At 42.8% G+C, this 19486-nt stretch overlaps 1 protein-coding gene across 1 annotated transcript in view; it reads right to left on the bottom strand.

The window, feature by feature from the left end:
• The window catches only part of LOC104270420 (hemicentin-1-like), a gene marked incomplete at its 5' end in the record, with an annotated part of 49474 nt that overhangs the window by 10189 nt on the left and 19799 nt on the right, over window positions 1–19486 (bottom strand). Inside the window, 26 exon segments of the mRNA XM_009864784.1 lie at window positions 808–1045; window positions 2281–2402; window positions 2713–2850; window positions 3226–3375; window positions 3689–3859; window positions 5116–5286; window positions 5851–6021; window positions 6729–6899; window positions 7982–8152; window positions 8359–8390; window positions 8392–8521; window positions 9870–10139; window positions 10934–11015; window positions 11733–11923; window positions 12405–12539; window positions 13072–13285; window positions 13649–13839; window positions 14193–14462; window positions 14970–15104; window positions 15247–15384; window positions 15887–15994; window positions 16209–16373; window positions 16576–16697; window positions 16871–17027; window positions 17428–17555; window positions 18429–18573. Coding sequence (XP_009863086.1) covers window positions 808–1045; window positions 2281–2402; window positions 2713–2850; window positions 3226–3375; window positions 3689–3859; window positions 5116–5286; window positions 5851–6021; window positions 6729–6899; window positions 7982–8152; window positions 8359–8390; window positions 8392–8521; window positions 9870–10139; window positions 10934–11015; window positions 11733–11923; window positions 12405–12539; window positions 13072–13285; window positions 13649–13839; window positions 14193–14462; window positions 14970–15104; window positions 15247–15384; window positions 15887–15994; window positions 16209–16373; window positions 16576–16697; window positions 16871–17027; window positions 17428–17555; window positions 18429–18573 — 4116 coding nt within the window.

The raw sequence follows: 19486 nt of genomic DNA, 5'->3' as shown, positions 1-19486 counted from the left end.
TCATCTGGAGACTTCCTTTCATCAGACCTTTTTTTAAAATGGAAAAAACGCAACTTTATTTGTTTTTCAAATTGCACCATGAGTTCATTATCTGGTAAGCAGAAAAATAATCGGTTTACACTTCATATAGACTGTTGTTATTGAAAAGAAGGATGGAAGTGGGAAATCCCACTGTTTCATTCACTTTCAAGCCTGAGTTATTTCATTTGAAACATGATGTTAAGACTTGCTGGATACAAAAAAGCCAAGCACTATTAGAAGTTGACAGGCCATTCTGCTAACCATTGTAGTGCTGACTTTTGAATGTGCTTCCACCCCACTACTACCTTACTTACATTTATGTGGTTTTTGCTGTGAGAAGAAAATAAACAATCCTTTCTCTTAATAGCTATGCAAAACCAAACCTAGACATAAACCCTCACCAACACTGGATCCCACCCAAAAGTGATGGCAATTTCATTTTAGAGAATGAAAGATACACATGAGGAACTGGAGAAATATTTTAGGTTGACCATCTGAAGGCACTGGTGATGCTGTCAGCAGTGTCAGCAAATGCAGACGTACATCACCGACGAGAACTACACATGAAGAGTAAGTGCAAACTGCAGCAGCTTTTAATACTAGTCCATGGGTATATTAGGAAGACATGTAGGTCCCAGAATCTACAGTAAAGTTACCCAAGCTGCACGGTATTTCATCTCTCAGGGCCGTAACCAGCTGTTGAGAATACAGGAAACGAATTCCAGGAAGACTTTTCAGTGATTTTTTTTTGCTTCTGTTTTTCTTTGGGAAGGATGAGAACAATACCTTTTGCAATGGACGCCTGGATTTTAAAAGCCACGGTTTCTTCCAGCGGGTTGTACTCCGTCACAACAGAGGAAGCATGGAGGGTTTCCACCAAGAAAGGCATCTTCCCTTTAGTGTGGTCATAGGTGATGGTGTGGTTCCATGTGTAGGGGACGCTCACTCCATCTGCGGTGAAGAGACGAGTGGAATGGGCGTACAGCTGCCCGGGGCCTGTCTGGATGTAGTCTTCCGTGTAATCCTGAAACAGTGAGATTCAGGTGTCGCCTGCTCAGTAGAGCCAGCAGATTTTAAAGTGGTATGAAATGTATTCTGAGAAAGGTGGGGTTTTTCGTAACAGCTGAACAAATCATTTTTCACACAACACATGCTTTTTTGACTCTTATTTTACCTGTTGAATGTTAACAACATCTGGTATATTTCTTTTAAAATATAAACAGGCTGTGGTGCTGTCCTGATGACTGTGCCCACCACATTTCCAAAAAAACCCTGAAAATTATCTTACTATTCAGTAACAAACTTTTGAGGTCTAATTTTTTTTTTCTTTTTGTATTCTAAGTCAGATATAGACGTGTACTAAATAATGAGTAGAGAAAGTCTTCTGCTGAAAAAAAAGTATATATATTGGACATGCTACACATTTCAGAGTATCAAAATATCAAGAAGTTCATGTATATTTATTTTACCATGGGATTAATATACAAAAACATTTCCAGTGGTTAACTATGACTAATTACCACCTTTGTAGAAACAACTTTGAAGAATGTTCTTTCTTTTACTTTAAAACCAAATATCCAGCACCTGGTTTTAAACCAAAATGCTAATACCACATATTGATTTAAGCAAAATGTTTTGCCTGTCTTACACTAAACCAAAAAGAAAGAAAAATGATTCCTTTGGACTCATTATGTGTCAAGAGTACAGGGTCAGCCTGTACTACAAGGCTACCTTACTAGGAGCAGCAGAGACTGTCTCCTAGAAATCCCAGACAGAGCAATTCAGTGGCAAGATGATAACCTTTTGCCACATGATCATGCAAACTGCCCTCTCTAATCATTCCTGAAAAAGTTCAGAGAGAATTCAGAAATTTTGCCATGGTATAGAAGAGCTAGCATCATGCTACAGGAAGCCACGAAGTCAGACAAGTTTAAGATCTTTTATAGATTTTAAAAGACTTTAGTCTTAATTAGTCTTTTGGTTCTATTGGAAGCAAGAGCTGCCTGTGATAGCTTGCCCTGACAGCACATCTCAATGCTACTTTCTAACATCTACAAATCTGGAGTGGCCAACACTACCTTCCTGACGACTTTTTGTTTTCAAAGCGGTCTTAATATCTGTCAGTTAAACCAGGCACAAAATAAGTTACATACAGTAAAAGGTTTGCAGGGCTTTGTGCCTGCCAACTCTGCTTTAATATGGATGAGAGAAGGCGGCTGTATCTGTGAGAGAAGGGGCTGGTATCTCAAGCGGCTTTACCTTCACATTGACATCAGCTACAGACTGGAGCTGCAGCACGTGACCGCTCACGACGACATCCAGCAGCAAGGCTCCGTCAGAATCCAGGCCCCGGGCAATGTGAGTCATTCGCAGAATCTCACCTAGGAGTTTTAAGAGCAAGTCGATTTATAAAACATCACCCATAAAATATCTGAACTTGGATCTCTTGATCAGTTATTTTATACTCATATTTTTATAAGGCGTACCATGCCCATAATAAAAAACATTGTATGTTTCATATTACACCTCTAGAAGCTGTATTTAAGCCTCAGAAAGCCATAGTCGTTCAGAAAATATTGGCGTAAGCACAAGACTCAAAATTCAGCAGCAGTTAAGTGATATTTTTTAAGAAATGCAGTTGTCTGTCAAGCTTATTGGAAACAGAAAGACAGTACAGCCCAGCTAACTAACCAGTCGCAAACTCCACTTGAGTTTCTCTCTTGAAGATGGCATCAGTGAGCGTAAACCCGTTCATTGCTTCTCCAATTTCTTTTGCAGTTGTCCAATAAACTGGGCTGAGTATAGAAACAAGCTTTCTCATCGCTGGACCTGGAAAAAACGCAACATAACATTTGGGAGCTTTTTTGTAACATGAAATCATAAGATCATTTTGGTTAGAAAGGACCTTTAAGCTCACAGTCCCACATCATGTGACCCACATAAGAGTTGAGTAGGAAGACCCAAAATTAGTGTAACCCCAACATTTAAACCAGAAAAAAGTATGTATTAGTATATTCAGAGGAATTGTTTTACAAATACTAAGGTAACAGAAGTAAGTATTGAAGGATCCCTTTCCCTCTCTCTGTCTATAAGAAGTTTAAGTCTCACTGAAGAAACCAATCTACTGAAGTGGTTAAAAGTGACACTGCAAAGAATTCATCCTCATTCAGAAAAAAAGGTGATTAAAAGTAATAAAAAGCCTACCAATGCTCCGAGGTACGTTCGTAATCTTGGCTTGTATTATTCTACTTTCAGAGTCAGGGCTGTCTGTGACTGTGGCATTCAGGAAAGCAATCCCAAATTCAATATTGTTAATATTTCCAATGATGCTGCCTTTGGCATGTGAAGGCCCACCTGTGCAGGGACAGGGAGGGAGGAGTTAAAAAAACCAAAACAACAAAGGCCCATGTGAAAACTCTGCCCTCCAATACTTTGGGGGAGAGAAAAATTCAGAAATACCGTCTAGCATTTTAAGAAGTAATACTTCTGCATATATTGCCACACTATTTGCAAGATTAGAGCTCACAGCTTGCAAATAAGAGGTTTAAGCCCCCAAAAGTTAAATTACTCGGTCAACTGGCCAAGACACAGGAGAGGACCAGTCAAATCAGGCATGCCGCAGGATTTCACCGTATTGTCCCTGTGTGCAGGCTGTAAGTTAACTCACCAGGACATGCTTGGGTGTTACACCTGGATATCTGGGAGGAGTCTCCAGGACAGGGACGCCCACGATTTAACGGGGCTGGACTGCTGCACAGGCGTATCCGGGTCTGCTCTCCTCCTCCACAAGAAGCAGAGCACTGGCTCCATGTTTGCCACTGCCCCCAGTTCCCATCCACTGAAGAAACAACAAATGAAGAAAGTCACTTTTATTTCAGGTGTTTTGGGCTGTATCAGCAGTGCTTTAGTGTCATTCCTTTTTGATGGAACCAATGTGCTAGAGAAAAGAAATGGTTCAAAGGATCACAAAAACACCTTAAGGGGAAGGTGTGAAGACTTCTCCGCCTAGAAACACACCACCTTTAAAATTCTGTTTGTCCATCAGCTGTACTGAAAACAAGGAGGCTGCTCCAGGGGACATTTCCAGTATAAGTGCTGGGGATTTAACCAGAGATGGGTCAAATCCCTCCCTGTGTCATGTAGAAGAGGTACCACTTCATGGCTGAACTGAAAAACACTGCTGCACGTATGCAAACCCATATTGCAAAGCTGTTCATAAAGGACGGCTGTCGGTATTCAGAATCTCCTCTCAGGCTTTAGTAGCTATCACCAGAGAGAACTCCTCTCTCTAGAGCCTGGAGCTCTTTTACTCCTACAAGGAAAATACCTGAGACTGCCTGGGTATACAACTGATGGAAGAGCAGAAAAAAACAAACACAAAATGTAAATATTGCAAATAAAGAACACATGTTCTATCCATCCAAACACTCACACGGGAGGAGGGTGTGCAAAAGGGTGTGCATAGAGAAGAGGTATAATAATAATTTTTTTTTTAATTATGTCATTATTAATAGTAATATAATAGTAATATAATAACTCATTCCTTTCTGGGATGAGTTATAAAAACTCATCCCCTTTCTGGGGATGAGTTATAGAGGACTGTTTAGAAATTTGTGGGTGTTTAGTAAGTCTCTAGTGTTGTGGTTTATCTTCTGTATTGCTGATACTGATCCTGAATGTGTAAGTTCACAGACTGCCCCTTAGTTATGCATTGCCAGTAAATCAATTAAGTGCTTTGATTGTTTTATTAAAAGCATTTGAGCTGAGCATTGTTCCCTGTTCCTGGAATACATGATAACTGTATATATGCTAAAAATTTAAGTAGAATTACGAGGTGTAGGAGAGATTTTCATGTGCTGTTTCCTGTTTTGAATTACTGCACCTGATTTTGGAAAAATCTAACATACAAAGGGGAAAATCCTTGTAAGATGAGTCATTTAAAGACAAAAGTAAGTGTGTATTATTAGGTTGTATGAAATAGTAGGTAATTACAGAAATGTTCTACATTCCTTTCATGATACGAGAATCTCATGTATGTTATGAAGTCTCCCAGGGAAAGCTGTATTTAATGTCTCTGCTAATCTGATCACTCACCAGGGCACAGTTCTGTGCCGCATCTCTGGATCTGCATGTCAGCTCCTGCACATGCCCTTCCACCGCTGGCAGGGTGAGGATTGTCACACGTCCGGTATCGCCTCACCTGGCCTCCGTTGCACGTTCGGCTACAAGTTCCCCAACTACTCCACGGGCTCCAGTTGCCATGAACTGTAAAAATAGGGCCGATTTTAGCTGTTCTCCTCTTAATAACAGATATGTAAAACCAGAAGCTAGGGAAATACTCCTGTTGGAGAGTAACTTTTTCATTTCTTTTCGCAAAATTAAAAACCCAGACAAAGATCTAAGCAAGTCATCTTAGCCAGCATTCATTGATTTCTGAGAGTATAATTAACCAATTCCAGAGCGCTGTCGTTCACAGGAAAGCACGCAGCACACATTAACCCCAAGAGTTGCCCCACTCTGCTGTGAGAGGCAGAGAGATTGACTTCGCAGGACTTTCTGAGTGGACAGTTGTAACTTCAGAGACAGGCGTGCCCGCTGCCAGTCCAGCAGGACCTTCTGGACCAGCTGCTACTGGTTCAGGCTCCTAACAGGTAACATTCAAAATGTCCCTGTCTGACTGAAGAAGAGATACTTTCACTCCTACCAGGCAGACAATTCCACTCACCTGCATTCAGATGCCCTAAACTTTGTGGGACCGCGTGATTTGTGGAGGGCTTCGTTCCTCCCATGCACCCACTCAAACGCAGCACGCGAATAAAAAACACTTACTGGGACAAGGATCGCTGTTGCAAAAATCAGTTTGCATGTCACTTCCTTCGCATTTGTGACCCCCAAACTGCGGGGCTGGGTCGGAGCAGTGGCGCATTCTCTGCCTGCTGCCTCCTCCACAGGACACGGTGCAGGCGCTCCAGCTGCTCCACGGGGCCCACTTGCCGTCCACTGGTGAGAAAGGCAGAGCAAGTGTTGGTCATGGTCTCTGACATTAGAAATAACAAAGTGCATCAGTAGAACTGACTCTAGAATGTTACTGACTCTCTGTAGAACATCTAAGCTACACAGAGATTTCTAGAAGTGAAACTGGAGAAGAGCATGACTTGTCCGCTAAATAACCTGCAAGTCTGACCAGAACCATGGTCAGAGATCACTCATTCCTCAAGCTCACTCTCACATTTTTAGGTACCTGTAAGCAAGTCACACCATATACAAAGCAGTCCCTGAAACTACCATGCTGGGCAGATGGCCAGAACTTGGGCCACCTCAAAGCCCCAGTCCTCACTCATGCATCCTCCTTTGGCAGCAGCTGCACTGTCCGAAGGTGTCACCATCACCACCGCATCCCCACTCCTTCCTAATTAACCTCTGATGTACTGGTTCAGCTGTTTATAGGAGTTATTACTAAATTATCTCATGAGCAAGTTTTAAGTAGTTGGCCAGTAGGATCCTTGATCTCTCAAGCCATGGTGACACAAACTGTTACAGGTACATCTGCGTGTGCGCTTCACCTGGTGGCTGAGAAGAGGCCGATCAACCTCCAGCTGGCTGTGGGCAGCAGCTGCCTCAGAGGCAGCACATCAAGCCAGATCAATCTGCAATATTGAGCCCTCGGCTGGTTGAGTTTGGTGCTGCTCTCCTTGTGTCTGACTCACCGGGGCAGCGTCTCTTGTTGCAAACTTGCATCTGTGCATCGGAGCCTTCACAGTAGGACCCGTCGTGGGAAGGAGGAGGGTTATTGCAGAGCCTCAGCCGTGTCTGAGTGCCCTTCCCGCACGTCTCACTGCAGGGACCCCAAGGCAGCCAAGAACTCCACTCACCATCAACTGCAAAGCCAGCACAGTTATAAAACCATTTAAACTACACAACTGTTTTAAAGTGAGATTACAGCTCCACAGGCAAAAAAAGCTGTGTTAATATCAACAAATGAAATATTCTGGAGAAGCCCTTGAAAAAGCCTTTGCCTCGAGCAACAGCTGAAACGGATCACCAGTTTGCAAAAGAGAGACTAATTCTTTCCTGTCTGTTTTCTGAATATATCACCTCACTACACTCTTGGAACAAAGAGCCAAGCGCTTGACAGACTCTGGTGTTTCCCTAAATTACCTGGCTCTGAGTGTCCTGTGCTGGGCTGAGTGCCCTGTGCTGTCTCAGCCGGGAAGGGGCACGCTGGCCAAAAGCGGGCACGCTGGCCAAAAGCGGGCATGTTACCGGTAAGCGAGAGCCAGGACTGATCTTGTTGCCAAGATCTAGAGAAACGTATCTTAGGCCAACAGAGAAACATTTGGCATCGTGGTGGTAGCAGAGCCAGGGAAAAAGGGAAAAATCAATGTCATGAAAATCATATAGAAGGAAATATGCCAGTGGTGAAAGGTTAGGAATAAACTACAACTTGGTAGTACATCCCACGTTTGCCAAGATAGGAAGGAAACATTAACATTCAGCTAGCTAGGATAAAGACATGGGACTGAAAAGTAAAACAACAGAGGAAAATATATGGATAATGTCTTAATTTATTAACTATCATATTTTACATGGCTTTTTAATAGCTGATGGTTTGTTTGTTTTGTTATTTTAATTGGCTTTGCAGAATAGGTTTAGAATAGAAAGTTTTATTCTGAGGACGAGGGTAACGAGTACACGGGAAATCATCAAAATACAGAATTAACATTTTGTATTGGGGAGGGGGAAGAGAAATTGATTAGAATACTCCTTGCACTTACTTTTGTGACTTCTGTTTCCAAGAACTAGTGCCATTCAATTAAAATACAAGCAATTTTATTTTAAAAAGAAGTAAAAATGGGAGCTTAGTTGTGTTATAATTTAATAATCTGAAACAAGCTGAGAGAATTTGGAGGACAAAAAAGAAAGCTATTGTGCAACTAATTTGAAAGCCCTCTTCTCTTACTGGGGCAAGGCCTGATGTTACACATGACCGAGTCCACGGCACTGCCATCGCAGGGCTTCCCACCATGCTGGGCCGGGGGGTTACTGCATGTTCTGGTTCTGGTCCTGTTGCCTTGTCCACAGCTTTTTGAACACTCTTCCCACAGCCCCCACTCCGACCAGCTGCCGTCCACTAAGAAACAGAGAACACCATGGTTTTAATTAAAAAAAAATAATTTGTGGTATTTATTGAAATTTCCTCTTCCTTTCTGCAGGAGTCACACTGAACTGCATCTTAATAAAATGAATTGATTGTGAGGCTCCGTGGTGATAACGGTTCACCACGAGGGCAGTTAACACAAGGCATGCTAAAAGTATCAATTTGTTAAAAAGAAATACCTGGGCATGGTTTGTTGTGGCAGGGGGGGGCATGGCCCCTCACACCTCCTCCCCCCGTTTGCTGGGAGAGGGTTGTTGCACTGACGGACTCGCTCCTGCATCCCCTGGCCACAAGTTACGCTGCAGGCTCGCCATTCCAGCCAGTTAGAAAATCCACCATGCACTGCAAGGGGGAAAAGACATTGTCTGTAACGTGCTTCTAACTGATAAAGCAAAGTGAAAAATGCACTGCATAGGCCATACTGGACAATCCAGCTCACTTCATGTCTTCGTTACTGCAGAAATACTGTACTCAGTTCAGAGAATACTTCAGCTGTTTTGCAACACATCGCTTATGCTCCTAAATGCTTTTCTTTAGAAGTACAGCTACGATATATGTTCTGAGGAAGGGATCTAATTCAAGATCCTTTCATTACTATTTACGTCTCTCGACCCTTCACGCTCATCTGTCTCACAGCTGGGTAAGCGTAGCAGAAACAACAAAGTGACACGAAGCAGAACCCCACTGATGAGCGGCACAGAGTCAAGTTGGAGGCCTGTGGCCAGTGGTGTTCCCCGGGGATCAGTACTGGGTCCAGTTTTGTTCAGTATCTTCATCAATGACCTGGATGAGGGGATAGAGTGCACCCTCAGCAAATTCACTGATGATACGAAACTAGGAGGGGTGGCTGACACCCAGGCAGGCTGTGCTGCCATCCAATGAGATCTGGACAGGCTGGAGAGCTGGGCAAAGAGGAACCTCATGAAGTTCAGTAAGGACAAGTGTAGAGTCCTGCATCTGGGGAGGACACATTAGGGGCTGCTCTGCTGGAAAGCAGTCCTGTGGAGAAAACCTTGGAGTCCTAGTGGACAGTGAGTTGTCCATGGGATAGCAACGTGCCCTTGCGGCCAAGAGGGCCAATGGGATCCTGGGGTGCAATAAGGAAAGTGTGTCCAGCAGGTCTAGGGAGGTTTTCCTTCCTCTCTACTCTGCCCTGGTGAGACCACACCTGGAATACTGTGTCCAGTTTGGGGCTCCCCAATTCAAGGGAGAGAGGGACCTACTGGAGAGAGTCCAACAGAGAGCTACGAGGATGATTAAGGGACTTGAACATCTGTCCTGTGAAGAGAGACTGAGAGAACTTGAAAGGAGACAGCTGAGAGGGGACCTTATTAATGTGTATGAATACCTGAGGGGTGGGTGTCAAGAGAAGGAGGCCGGTCTCTTTTCTGTGGTGTCCTGTAATAGGACAAGGAATAATGGATATAAGCTGGAACACAGGAAGTTCTAGCTCAACATGAGGAGAGACTTTACAGGCTGCCCAGAGAGGTTGTGGAGTCTCCTTCTCTGGAGACTTTGAAAACCTGCCTGGACGTGTTCCTGTGTGGCTGCCCTAGGGATCCTGCTCTGACAGGGAGGTTAGACTGAAATATCTTATCCTTATGTGGATAAAATATTGATCACATTTATTTACAATTAATGCCAGAATCTACCAGTTTCACAGCCATTATCATATACTTTGTTCACCTACCCTGGACAGTCAGCGGTACTCTAACAAGAACAGATCCCATTAGATTCCTCGCAACACACTCATACTCAGATGTATCTTCCTTCCGCGCTGCAACAATCTGCAAGGAGCCGTTAGAGAGGACAGTCACCCTCTCATCGCTCACAACTGGGTGACCTTGGCGGGACCATCCAATGGCTGGAGGAGGCTCTCCGTTGGCCTGGCAGTTCAGCATTGCTGTGGCACCAGCTTCGATAACTGTCTCTACAGGTTCAACAGTAATGACCGGAGGACCTGAAAGGAGAGGTTTCTTTAGGTGATAGAATCATAGAATCAGTGACATTTTTTTTCCTTGTACAGAATATTAAAGGGCACAAAATGAGGGCACAAAAATCCTAAGTCGAGTTACTTTGACTAAAATTATTGTTATCTTCCACTGTCAAAACATATGCAAGATAAAATGACAAGGATAGGCTATTTTTAATGAAGCAACTTAAGGACTAAAACTGGGATTGAGGCCTGACTGGATGAGCACACAGTCTTCTTTATTGATAAAATGTGTTGCTTTTCATAAAACCTGGAGGAAGATGCTATTAATCATGTCCAGAGGCAACTGAGACATAAGTAACAGATCCTTACTGCTTGAGGCTATAATAGAAAAAGGATGTTCATAAATTCTGCCACAAGTGACAAACTAATTTTAAAATATATTTCTGCCAAAATTGAAATACTGACAGTGAAAGCAGGAATTCATCTCATGTGACTTTCTTCATTTAAACTTAAGAGTCTAGTTTAACAGACATCCTCTCCAGCCAGCTAAGAGAAACGGGCCCTTTCAAAAGGTAGACTCACTCCATTCTAAGTTGGTTTCTAGGAGGAGGCTGAACTACTTCGCCATATCGATTTCTTCTTTGTCTTCAATCACTAGCTTAGACTAGACTTAAATATCAATGATGAAAGATGAGATGAATCTTAACCTACAGAGCAGTGCCCAACCTCCAAACCTTCCACAGGAGCTGCATACACCTATCTAAAGGTAGGTTATCGCTCCAATCTAGTAGCATTGAACTCGTCACTTTGAGCCTTACTCTGAAGTGTTAGCGTCAGGCTGCGTTCCACCACACCAGCATCATTGGTGGCCACGCACTTGTAGTCACCAGCATCTTCATTCTAAAGAAACAAAAATCAAATAGTCATATAAGCCATCAAATGCTTAATGGGGGTTTCGGTTTACGGTGCACCTCCCAGAGGTGAATTTTCCGCAACACAACGTGGGGCTGAAGAGGTACCCCGTTAGATCCTAGAGTATCCCAGCATTTTCCTTTTATTAACATCAAGCTGATATTGTGAATTATTTTTTACTGCTATTATTCCATTTGTTATTTCCTTCAATTCTTAAATTCTGAGGATCAATTTTTTTTTTTTTCATTTAAATGAGCTCAAGGAACATGCTGCTTTTACCCTCATTTCAAAATAGGGGCATTGGTTTATAGGGATAAAATCGGTCTTGCCATTCTTACTAGGATGCTAAGAGGTTTGTGCATGGGCAACATGACTCCTTTTCATCTGACCTGACTGGGCAGAACCCAGGCTTTTTTCAGGTCAAAAGTAAAAGTCCCATTTAATTAGGCACTGCCAGGATTTTGCATGACAATGATGAGTATGAGATTCAGTCCTGACAATAAAGAGAACTATAGCATCCCTCTTGGGTTTTTTTGTCACAATAATTTGCATCTCATTCTAGGCTGAATTAAACCAATATTCGTGAAAGGTAAAAGCACAAGTGGATTGACTGTCTAGCCTCACTCTTTGAAACAATACGATCTGGAATACCTCTTTTGATCAAGTACAGGGGCAGAAACACGTCGTAACAGACCAACGACTCACTACAGTGCCGTAGATCGCAAGAGAACCGTTGTGAAGCTGTCGGATCCTGTTGCTAGTTGGAACGCCAACTCCTTTTTTGCTCCACTGGATGGTTGGAGGTGGATCTCCTCTGACTTCGCAATTCAACATAGCGTTGCCACCCAAGGGCTCAATGCGGCTGGAGTGGTAATCGCCTTTGAAGACTGGAGGCTCTGAAAAAACACGTAATGGCAGAGAAATAGCAGAGTCAAAATAAAATGCCCTTAATGGAGTAGTTAGTAGGGAATTGTTCATCTCTGACTTTCTGAAGTGTGAATTTCAACCTGTTTTGATTTTTCCCATTCAGCCATACACAAGGTATCAAATGCTTGGGGTAACGGTTTTAAATTGAAATAGAGTAGATTCAGATTAGCCATTAGGAAGAAGTTCTTTACTATGAGGGTGGTGAGACACCGGCACAGGTTGCCTAGAGAAGCTGTGGATGCCTCATCCCTGGAAGTGTCCAAGGTTACGTAGGGCGGGGCTTTGAGCAACCTGGTCTGGTGGGAGGTGTCTCTGCCCATGGTAGGGGGTTGGAACAAGATGGTCTTTAAAGTCCCTTCCAACCCAAACCTTTCTGTGATTCTACGCTATCAAAACAGATAGCTGCATGAAATCGTCCAACAGTGACCACAACTGTGTTATTTTACATACCTTTGACATACACAAAGCCAATAGCTTTGATTGAGCCAACCGTGTTTTCTGCTGTGCACACATAGGTGCCGGAGTCCTCTTTAGATACCCTTTCGATAACAAGTTCGCTCTGTCCATTTACATCATCGTACTGTGCTGAAGGGAGAACACACAGCAAAGGGTTACCTCATTGATCTCAAACACGTCCATCACAGTGCCTGGGATGTCACAAGACTGAATTATGGTGCTGTTTAGCAACACAGCTCAATGGCACTGTGCCAGGGAAGTCACTGCCATGACATTTGCCCCCATGCATGTATTATCTTAAGTTCTTGCTCAGTTTCGAGCTTTGTGCATCTGCATTCCGTGAACCGCTGAGGTTTTCTTCATATTTATGATAAATAGCATTAGTTGCTGGATGCTGAGTAAACATCATTACATACTGAATGCTTTTAATGTGTTACAGATGAGAAATTGTTTTTTAATTATTTTCCTTGCAGCTTTGCCTCAGAAGCAATTTAATTACATGATTGCCTCATACTGAAGATATTTCTCACACAATCATCGCCTAACAAGCTTACTCCCTCTAAATGTTTTTTTTTCTTCCTTACCGTAACCCAACTGCAATACTGTGTGTGGGAAACCAACTCCGGGAGCAGAACAGCCAGTAAGACCCAGTGTTACCCACCTGGAATGATGTTATTGTTAAAGGTCCATGTTATTTTGGGTACGGGTACCCCAGTTGCTTTGCAAGTTAATCTGAGCTGTTCCCCTTTAGTCAAAGCGATATCTCCAGGCAGCTCAGTAAAAGCTGGAAGCATGTGAACTATCAGGGTGATGGTGTGTGTGTCTTCTCCAGCAGCGTTGTTAGCAACACAGGTGTAACTGCCAGCATCATCGGGCTGAAAAAAAGCATGTTTGGGAAATTTCAGCTGTGCTAGATCCTATGCAACACTATTACTTGTAACAAGATGGTCTCAGAAGGTTTGGAACAAGCATTCAGCAGAAACGCTCGTTGGAACTCTTTCACTTCTTCTAAATTCAAAAGATGACCTACACTTCTTTTTGCCCTTCCTGAGAATTTATTACTACGAATACTTTATAGATTTTATTCCTTAGTGGAAAATAAAATGTTTATAAAGATTTTGGAACATTAAGAAAACAAAATAAACAGTGACTAATCCAGAAATGGGTGAAAACAAGGAGAAGAGGGGTCTTATTACTGCCAAACCTGTCAAGTCACAGCTTTGATTTAGGGAACTTACAGCAACGTTGTCCAAAATGAGGTCTCCATCTGGCAGAGACCGGTATTTTCCTACTTTCTCTGTTAACAGCATATTGTTCTTCTTCCAGTTTATTGTCGGTGGTGGAATTCCCTCAGCCACACAGGACAGGACAGCCTGGGAGTCCTCCGTGACCGTGTACTGTGTATCCGAACTGCGAATCTTGGGTGGAACTGTGAGAAGGTGTATTAAAAAGATCTACCTCTCTATGTTATCCAAGCACTACTGTAAAAGCATGCAACACTGGGCTGAAATCACTGCCTGGATCTTCTTGTCTCCATCAATGACCACCATTAAGCGTGCCAGAGAAACATGCAAAATCCTTGTACTAAGGTATAAACTGAGTTAAGGAAATGTAATGTTCTTCCTAAATTCAAGTAACCAGCTGATACCACAATCCAATTAAACTCACCCAGTAAGCAGCCCAGTTTTCCTGAACTTCTCCCCAGCATCCTCGTTCCTTGCCCTCCCCCTCCGTCGGTTCACATGGCGATAACCTGTGTTATTTCTGTACAGCCACACTTACTGTGCACAGCAAGCTCTGCGCTGGATGTGCTGGACCCTGCCAGGTTTGCCGCTACACACGTGTAACGGCCGGCATCGCTGGGCTGCACAAACACGATCTGCAGCGCTCCGGTGCTAAGAATTCGTTTGCTCATGGACTCGGTTATCGGCTGTCCGTCTTTGTGCCAGCTGATCTCCGGCCCAGGGTAGCCTTCAGCCTCACACTGCAGAGTGACAGATTGATCGACAGGAACAACATATTCCTTGAGGTGGGACTTGATAACAGGAGGAACTGAAAAAGAGTTCAGAGTTAAGTTCTTAGTGAAAGTAACCCTAAAAGCATATTTTGATCTTAAAGTAGACAGAAGAGAATCATAGAATTGTTGGGTTGGAAGGGACCTTTAAAGTCCATCTAGGCCAACCTCCTGCAGTGAGCAGGGACATCTTTAACTACATCAGGTTGCTCAGAGCCCCATCAAGCCTGACCTTGAACGCATCCAGGAATGGGGCCTCCATCACCTTGCTGGGCAACCTGTTCCAGTGTCTCACCACCCTCATAGTAAAGAGCTTCAAAATGTCTAATCTAAACCTATTCTGCTCTAGTTTAAAACCATCGCCCCTCATCCTATCACTGCACACCCTTGTAAACAGAATAAACCTCCGGGCCTCTATTCAGCATCACATCCAATAGGAAAGCATTAGGTCCATGTCTATTGCTCAGAATCGCGTTTTAACTAATAGAAAGCACACACAAATTTCTTGTCTGTGCATCACTACAAGAGTTTAAAAGATGATTTACCTTGAACTTTCAGTTTGATCTTGCCCAGGGCAGTGCCAGCTGGATTCTGAGCAACACACATGTATGTGCCAGCATCTTCAACAGCTGATTTTGCAATCTGCAAACTGCCACTTGGAAGGACCATATAGCTGTTGCCTGAAACAAACACAAGCAAGATATGACACTCTTGTTTTTTGTTTTTAAATGAACGAGCTCCTTATATCTAACATTCAGAAAAGAAAATGTAAGTTTCTGAGTTACATCAAGCAGGCTGGAGCCATGGGCTTTAAGAAGATACCTGTTGTGATGACGTTGATGCCCTCCTTTTGCCATGTTATTATGGGTCGGGGTGTGCCCGTCGCTTCACACGGGAGTAGAACGGGATTGTTCACAATGACATCCAGCACCCCTGCCTGAGTTTGGATAACTGGTGGTTCTGTGGAACAAAAGAAAAAGGAAAAAACCATAGATTTAACCTTCAAGGCCAGAAAATACAGAAGATACTAAAACTGCATAACGGGAGAGTCTCAGAGGGCTGAATTAGCAATGGCTGTACTCTGCCATCCTTATGAAGAGCTTAGCGATAGCGCTCTTAAACAGAACACCACACTGAGCATGAGCCTGGGTATAAAAAATACAGCCTTACTTCACGCAGCTTGCCATCACAGGTACATTTTAACCTACCAAAAAGTGAAGAGACAAAAATCTTACAAAAATAAACTAGAGCAGGAAGTACTGGGAGGCTTTGTCTGAGGTATGAGGGAGTCGTAACATGCGGAGGAGTGACTGTGAATAGTCAGTGCAGCCACGAGACAATTAGGCTGAGCAAGACGCTACTTGTGATGGTCCACTCTTGCCTCAGCATTGCAGGATACGCATATATGAAATGAGCAATGCTGACTGACAGAACACAACTTCTCTTCAGCTTCCCCCCTTACCCTGAACGTGAAGGGTGGCATGTCTGTAAGCTGAGCCAGCTGTGTTCCGGGCCACGCAGGTGTAGCGTCCTGTATGCGCGAGCTGAGCAGCCGGTATTTCAACAGCCCCTGCAGCAGAGAGAGAGGGCGTTATGACATACGGCAGCATCCCCTATTTACAGGAAACCTCTCTTATGGTGTCCATCTTAAGAGGTTCTATATATTTATTCTAAGGAATAAATACAGAGAGTTCATTTGGGGGATTGTTTGCATTTATTTAAGATGTGCACAATCACGCCCTTTCACTACTTTTCTGTGGTTGAGCTTGCGTCACACCCAGTACCTGAAGAGAGAATCCTGTAGCCCTCTCCTCTGGGAAGCAACTTTACGCCGTTTTTGGTCCAATGAACCGAGGGGACAGGAACCCCTGTGGTGGTGCAGGGAATTACGACTGGAGACAGCTTTGTTACCAAAAGGTCTGTGGCTTCATCTGCTATGGATGGAGGCACTAAAAAAGGAAGATCACTGTAAAGGTTGCTTGCACATTTTAATTTTTACTCCTTCTTGGAAATAATTTATCTTTCTTAGGAATACCAGAGACTTATGGATATCAGTATCATAAATGAAGGAGACAAAAATCTCATCTCAACATAGGAATGCCCCAGAGAAATTCTAGGTGCCATATGCAGCAACAGCAACATCCCCTTTACCTTGAACAGTGAGCTCAACTGCTCTTCGATCTTCTCCTGCATCATTCGACACAGAGCACTCATAGACAGCAGTGTCATCCACAGTGGGAGAAATGATTACTAAGGAACCCGAAGACAGAAGTCTGAACAAAGGAAAGAGAAAAAAGTAAAAGCCATTGAAACACTTCTTCTCAGGTCATCAGACCACTGAATTTGCTGGCTACACAAGATTACACTTAAGCATGGCTAGATGCTTAAAGTGCCAAAATCATCCCGGAAAACTTTAAACCCAGGGTGAAAAGAAAACACCTCTCACCTATACATATTCTGATTCTGGTCAACGCTAAGCAGATGCCCATTCTTTTTCCAGCTAATTGTTGGTCTGGGAATTCCAGTGGTTTCACAAGGCAAAGTGGTCTGCACATTTACAGTAACTGTAATATTTGTATGTCCAGGAGCAATAGTTGGAGGAACTAAGGACAAACAAAGCGTAATTATTCAGAGTAATTACATAAATGTGCCCACACCACCCCTCTCATACCAATATATAGAGAGCTGAACTGCCTGAACACTTGGTTTTTATAAAGAGTAGTGTGACATTAGCAAATTTACTAGATATGTAACATGAGATGTGTCAAGTCTTTCTAGATCTAGTGTATAAGAAATAAATATTTTCTTTTCATGAACATTTGGGTTGTATTCCTAAGGCTGTATATCTCTCTTTTTTTTGTTTTTTTTTGTTTTTTTTGTTATTACCAGAGCAGCCACAAAGGGGCAAAACTTAAAATTGGATCTGAAAGAACAAGACGAATTATGTAACTGGGCTCGAGACTTGTAAAAACACATGCATTTATCTGAACACAAAACTTTTACCAAGAACCTGAAGATCAATTCGTCTGCGCTCAGTGCCAGCTGGATTGGTTGCCATACACACGTATCTCCCCGTGTCAGTAACTTGTGCTGAGTGGATGTGCAGAGATCCATCCTCTAACATGGAATATCTGAAACAAAGGCACATTTATTTTTTTTCTACTATCCATTTTTTTTTTCTACTATCCAGTCAACAGAACCATAAGCTATCTTGTTAGTGCAGAAGGAAAAGATGACTCAGAGGGTAACACCACAAATAGCCTCAACATGTGCTGTCATCCTTTGGACATACAGAATTCTCTTTTATTGCACTGATTCTGATCCCAGCATTTCCATTTTCCAGAGAAATTAGGGACAGTGATTCCACATAAATGATGACAGATCTGCAGAAAATGTCCAAAAGCCCTTTTTTATAGTTTTTAATATTAAAACACTTAATTATTGCTTGTACATTTTCTCTTTCTTTGAAATGTAACTGAATTCTTTAGCATTTGCTCTGTTCTAGAAAATGCCAAACAATTTCCCCTCAAAAACATTCACCATAATAAAAGTTGACACTAGAACGTGTATAGAAAGTTTTATACATCAGGAACTAGAAAGTATACTCAGGTAGCTTTCAGTCTAAATGAAATTGCCTGGCTTCACTCTGAAACTCTGTATATATAAAAAATACAAATATGTTCCATGTTTACTGCTCAGTATCTTTAATATCAAAAGAATTATTATTGCATTTGGTTGTCAAGAGTTTTTTGCCCATCTTAAAATAAAAAGGATAAAACCTTTGGTACCACTCCTTTTCAGCAGAACAATTTATTTGCATTACTGTGTGTATCACCGTATATTCTCCATTTGGGTCTACTCATGAGGATAGTACAAATATTAGGTCTGATCTGTGAAAATGAAACTAACACATCATAGATGTCTAAGTAAGCTTTCCGTAATTACTACATTCTTGAAAAACAATGAAGAAAATACTAATATTTATGCTGACTCCTGGACAATACCTCGTATTGTTTCCAGTGAAAACAGCCCCATCCTTCCTCCACGTAACTCTTGGGCTCGGTACTCCTTCCGCAACACACTCCAGAACTGCAGAAGCATTTACATGCACCGCAGCGGTTGGAGAACTGCTTCGGATCGTAGGAGCCACTGTAAAGGGAAAAATCGCTGACGGGTGGAGAAAAGCAAGACTTAACACTGCAATGACTGAAGCTAAACACGTGGAAATGGATGCAGCAATGGGTACGGAAATCACTGCAAAGACGGAAACAAGTTTCTTACCGTTTTGTGTAGGGCACGGCAATGGCCACGATGCAGTAAGGAATGAAAGAGAAAGTTTGGCTGAAACACGGTGTAAAGATCATTTTTGTAAGTTACTGCAAAGGCTATCATATAGCTAAAATGGCACAAGAACCCAGCGTGTTTAATTTAGCAAAGTAAGGCTGTGGTGATATCTTTGCTTCCTAATTATAAACTAAGGAGAAAAAACGAATTTCAATTGGAGTACTAAGAACAGTCCTTGGTGGGGCACAGTGTAATGCAGGTACGTATGATTGGGTTGTGACCACAACAGAAACAGGAAGAAAGTTTATCATCACCTGAGTGTGAGAATATAATAGTTTCTCATCAGACTAGAGGTGAGAAAATAAATAGGGGTACAACAAAACAAGCCTATAGGAGGACAAGACAAGTATCAAGATGCATAAGGCACTTCAAACCCTTTCTTCCTATCTCCTGCTCACAGGTGTGAAGAAGTAGCCACCGTTTTCAAGTAACTTGCAAAACTGGTGGCCAAGCCAGCTATGAAACCTAGACTCCCCCTCAATGTGCCAGTCAAATACTTTTAGGAATTTTTTTAATTTATCCAAGAGCACTTCTCAGCCTTGGATCTGGGTGTTCATGCTGGACATGTCCTACCCCCATATCAGGACAACTGCTAGATGCGCAGCACTCTCCAGCAGCAGATGCAGAGTGAGCCATGGTGAGTCCCCAACAGGTCCTTTTGCGTGGGGGACACCTGTGGCCTCAGCTGGTGGCACACATGATGTAACGCACGTGGTCC

Source organism: Apaloderma vittatum, unplaced genomic scaffold (assembly GCF_000703405.1).
Source record: "Apaloderma vittatum isolate BGI_N311 unplaced genomic scaffold, ASM70340v1 scaffold39492, whole genome shotgun sequence".
NCBI classification, from domain to species: domain Eukaryota; kingdom Metazoa; phylum Chordata; class Aves; order Trogoniformes; family Trogonidae; genus Apaloderma; species Apaloderma vittatum.
Note: the sequence above shows the minus strand (reverse complement) of the source record. Positions and strands in the feature narration are given on the sequence as shown.